Below are 4,710 nucleotides of genomic sequence, written 5' to 3' on the forward strand. Positions count from 1 at the left end.
TTCCCTGCTGTGATAATGATCAGGCGTGATGGCCTGCGGTGCTTCAAGGCATCAGCTCACATAACATAGCCGAAGCCGGTGTTGTTATTGCAGGATCTGTTTGGTTATCAGGTTATTTTGCTCCATGGGACATGTGAACTAAAGTGTTTGATTGTGCATCTTTCTTGATCAGACGTGTTCTGAAAGACACGTGAATATTTTATTATTGTGCATAGGCTACTTCAAGTAGTTAGCCTATGTATACGATGCCAATTGCATAAAAAAAAAGTAGCCTATAAAGGAATAGGGTTTAATGTCACGTTGGGTCATATGATATTAACCTATTCCGGGCGTATCTACATCTCTGATGAGTCTTTTAGCTGACAGCCCGATATCGATCGATTGATAGACGGGTTATTGATCACTCCTCCTAGATTAATCCAACGTAGCGCTGACTGTTAAATCAAACGGTGGTCGTTAATAACGGGGTTTCTCTGCGGGGGTCTGGGTCTGGCTGGTTGACGTGGTGCTGTGACGACGCGATGGATGGAGGATGGAGGGCTCTGCTGGCGGGAGAGGCTCAGACGTCCACCCTCTGCGTCTCTAACGCAACCAGCGGAGACGGAAAGACTCTTCCTCCTCTTCATCATCCTCTTCCTCTGCTTCTTCTGCTTCACTTTGCTTCTTGCGAAAAGAGATGAGGACGCGGATCTCTGGTTCCTGAGCCCTTCGTGACACACGGAGGAACAGACCGGTCGCGTAGCCTGATTATCTTGGATTGATATTTGGGGAGGAAGCGAGGAGGGGGAGGCAGGCATGGCAGGCGCTAAACTCACTCCGTCGCCCTCGGAGATAGACCCAGACGTCAAGACCGAGGTGCAAAAGACCCCCCCGGAGCCCACCTGGGTAAACCCGTCGATGGCGGCCCGGACCATGGGTTCCTTCGGGAGCGATACGGGCCAGAGGTACGGCCACCGCAGATCCTGCACGGAGACATGCATGCTTCTCGATGCAGTCGGGCTGCAAACCTGTAGCCCGACTGCATCGAGAAGCATGCATCGCAAAGCAGTCGGGCTGCAAACCTGCAGCAGCAGCAGCCTCGTCCGCGTAACGTCAGCGGTGCCGCAGCGCATGCATGTGGCACTAAAGTCTCCACAACAACTCGGTTGATGGATCATCCACGCTATAGTCTTGCTTTTTAATATGATACTGTCTCATCATCATATCCATCATTATCATCATCATCCTCGTCCTCATCAGCACCGTGACCATCATCATGTATAAAGCACCGAGTGTCACTGTCAGTAGGCTATCGAAGTTGATTCATCGGAGCGTAAAATGACATAACCCGTCTGCCCAAGCCCGGTGTCCCCATCATCCCGGTTCATTCCCAGCTGATTTAGCGCCCCTCGCTTTCATCATACTCACAATGCGTGTTAAGGATGCCTGTGTGTGTGTGTGTGTGTGTGTGTGTGTGTGTGTGTGTGTGTGTGTGTGTGTGTGTGTGTGTGTGTGTGTGTGTGTGTGTGTGTGTGTGTGTGTGTGTGTGTGTGTGTGTGTGTGTGTGTGTGCGTGCGTGCGTGCGTGCCTGCCTGCGTGCGTGCGTGTGTGCGTGTGTGTGTGTGTCCCACTGATTATTCAATGGGATTCACGGCAGTGATCGTCTGTTACATCATTGGGGGGGATGCTGCATCGTAATTACAGATGAATGCGTTTGTGGTCGTGGTGCTTCAGCCGCTCTGCTGGAGGGAGTCGATGGCTGCGATTCATTGGAGGGTTTGCAATGCAAACTGTGTGTGATTTGTGGTCATCCCGCCGCTCAGGTGTGTCCATCGTTCATGCACCAGTCATGCATTTGACGTTAGGACCAGAGAAAGGCTGGGATGTGATTGTCAAAGTAGGTTAATCATTTATAGTGATAATAATTCTGGTAAAAAAGGGTTCGTCTGTTGGTGAATTTATTGATTCAGGGTAGGCCTATCTTTTGGAACCGTTTCAAAAAGTAACACACGGCAATGCAGTGTCAGTATTTATAGCATGCATCATATCCACGCTTAGGAAGTATTAATTAATTTAATCTAAAATCAATTAGGAGGCAATTGTGAATTTATGGGTCAGCATCATTTTTATATCTTACAAGGTTCAACGTGAAAATGGAGATTTTATAATATCAAAGTTCCCTATGGTTAATATTTGTAAAACTTGATGTTTATGTAATATATGTAAAATATATGTCATACAATATATGTCTATAGTATGACATATATTGACCTACAGTTATGTAAATACCCAGTTCTCTTTTTTTAGTATACTAATCCCATAACTGAAAACTAACTAAAAATAGTTCTGCTTCACGGCTTCTCATTAATATGCATTTGGCATGCTCTAACACACACACACACACACACACACACACACACACACACACACACACACACACACACACACACACACACACACACACACACACACACACACACACACACACACACACATTAGGTCCTGATTCAGAAGTAACTAGCATAATTTCACCCACAAGGCTAGCGTAGTTCATCCCACAAGGCTAGTGTAGTTTAATCAAGAAGGCTAGTGTAATTCAATATTTGACCTTCTTATTCACTGGTATCTGAAGCGGCTGTGGTCATATTGTCAATGCCAACGTGCCTTCGGGGCCAAGCACCATAGTCTTCCTTTTTCTAAAGTAAGAGTACCTATAAATAGGGCACTGTGTTGTTGCCATGGTCTTCAGAATCCTGTACCCCATATTATTCAGCCACGCAGAGGCATCTTTGGTTGTGTGCCAGTGTGGTGTATAGTATAGCTCTCTACACCCTACCAGTCTATGGATGGATGGTTAAGTGGGAATGGAACCACCAACACTGGCGGCGTTAATGCCTTGCTCAACCAACTGGGAAGGCTCTGCAAATGTTATGGTAACCAGGCCCCAATGTGAGTGGTGCTGTGGTTCTAGCAACATCCCAGTTAATAGAGACATGTATTACCGCAAAGTAACTGTTGTTGTTATAACACCTTTTGCCTTTTAGCATTTTATATATTCATATATGAATAATGTGGTAATGATATAATAGCATATTCATATGAATTATGAGTCTGTTTTTTATGAGATGTTCTGCCATCCTGAGCAGGTGGAGGAACGGCTCTATGGCTACCAAAACATTATCACTGATCACTGACTGGAAGGGCACATGAGGACACTACACGCATATGTCTTCATCTCATCATACCACGTACCTAAGGGCTCTCGCCACTGCATCCGTTGTTCCCGAGTAATTAGGATGAGGAATGAGAGAACAACGTGGCCCGCGGAACATAAATTGATTACATTTTACAGCTGCATCATCAGAGCACTTTTATGCATGCATTATTAATACGTGTATGTGGGGATCCAGCATGTAGAAGTGTGTACATAACGCCGAAGGGTGCACATAATTGTGATAATCCAGCGTTTATGTAGGAACCATTTTGATTCTTATGCAGTCGCCTGGAGATGTAGACTCCTGCAGAGCTGAGGAATACGATTTTGGGTGCATTGGTTGTTTTTGCACCATAAGACTAAAACAGTCATCATTTGTGTTCTCTAGACAATCAGTCTCACCTCCTCCTCTCTCTTCCTCCAAACGTTCCCTTATTCGTCACGCCACCTCTCCATCTGTCTCCACCTATCTCCTCCATCTCCATCCACGGTCCCGGAGCGGAGCTGCCGGGCTGTCAGGACAGATAGGTGGGCCGGGATGTTGCCCGGGAACAGAGTGCTTTAGATGGGAGATCAAATGTAATAAGGGTGTCCATCTGCCCGGCGGACAACGGGATAGGAGGCCGAGGTGATGAGAGGAGGAGTGAAAGACAGGTATAACAGGACGAGATCATTGGAGGCGGGAGAGACAGGTATCAGAGGAAGAGGTGATGGGAGGAGGAGTGAGAGAGATATCAGAGGACGAGGTGATGGGAGAAGGAGTGAGACAGATATCAGAGGACGAGGTGATGGGAGGAGTGAGAGACAGATCAGAGGAGGGGGTGATGGGAGGAGTGAGAGACAGATCAGAGGAAGGGGGTGATGGGAGAAAGAGTGAGACAGATATCAGAGGACGAGGTGATGGGAGAAAGAGTGAGACAGATATCAGAGGATGAGGCGATGGGAGGAGTGAGAGACAGATCAGAGGATGAGGCGATGGGAGGAGTGAGAGACAGATCAGAGGATGAGGCGATGGGAGGAGGAGTGAGAGACAGATCAGAGGACGAGGTGATGGGAGGAGTGAGAGGACTGAGAGACAGATATCTGTAGGCGAGGTGATGGGAAGAGGAGTGAGAGACAGCTATCAGGAACATCAACTGATTGATTACACCACCCTGTCATCTGTGAGTTACCGAGCCATGTTCTTAAAGCTGCTGTAGGTAAGAATTAAGAGCTATTATTTTTGTGTAATTGTTTTACAAATAGCCTAGCAACCTGTCAGCTATTATTCAGGGTAAAGTGCTGTGAGAATATTTCGTTCTAGTTTACTGTGCCTGCCTCTGTGTCTGACAATTTAGATTATAAACCACTCAGTGCTAATCTAACCAATCAGGACATCTCTTCCGTGATTGGTCGGGGAATCATGTTTGATTGTCAATCACATTTGTGTGAAATGCAACACTTCTAAGTGGTGGAGAAACTCCTCTCCATAGGGAGGGGGGACCAAAGAGGGAAGGGATTCCTTTGTGGATTAGTTT

General features: G+C 46.8%; 1 protein-coding gene across 1 annotated transcript in view; it reads left to right on the forward strand.

The window, feature by feature from the left end:
* The first annotated feature begins 251 nt into the window (after positions 1 to 251).
* Positions 252 to 4,710, forward strand: part of LOC132467471 (potassium channel subfamily T member 1-like) — a 63,704-nt gene continuing 59,245 nt past the window's right edge. Inside the window, 1 exon segment of the mRNA XM_060064784.1 lies at positions 252 to 944. Coding sequence (XP_059920767.1) covers positions 796 to 944 — 149 coding nt within the window. The 5' untranslated portion in view covers positions 252 to 795.

The sequence above is a fragment of the Gadus macrocephalus genome, chromosome 11, assembly GCF_031168955.1.
Source record: "Gadus macrocephalus chromosome 11, ASM3116895v1".
NCBI classification, from domain to species: Eukaryota; Metazoa; Chordata; class Actinopteri; order Gadiformes; family Gadidae; genus Gadus; species Gadus macrocephalus.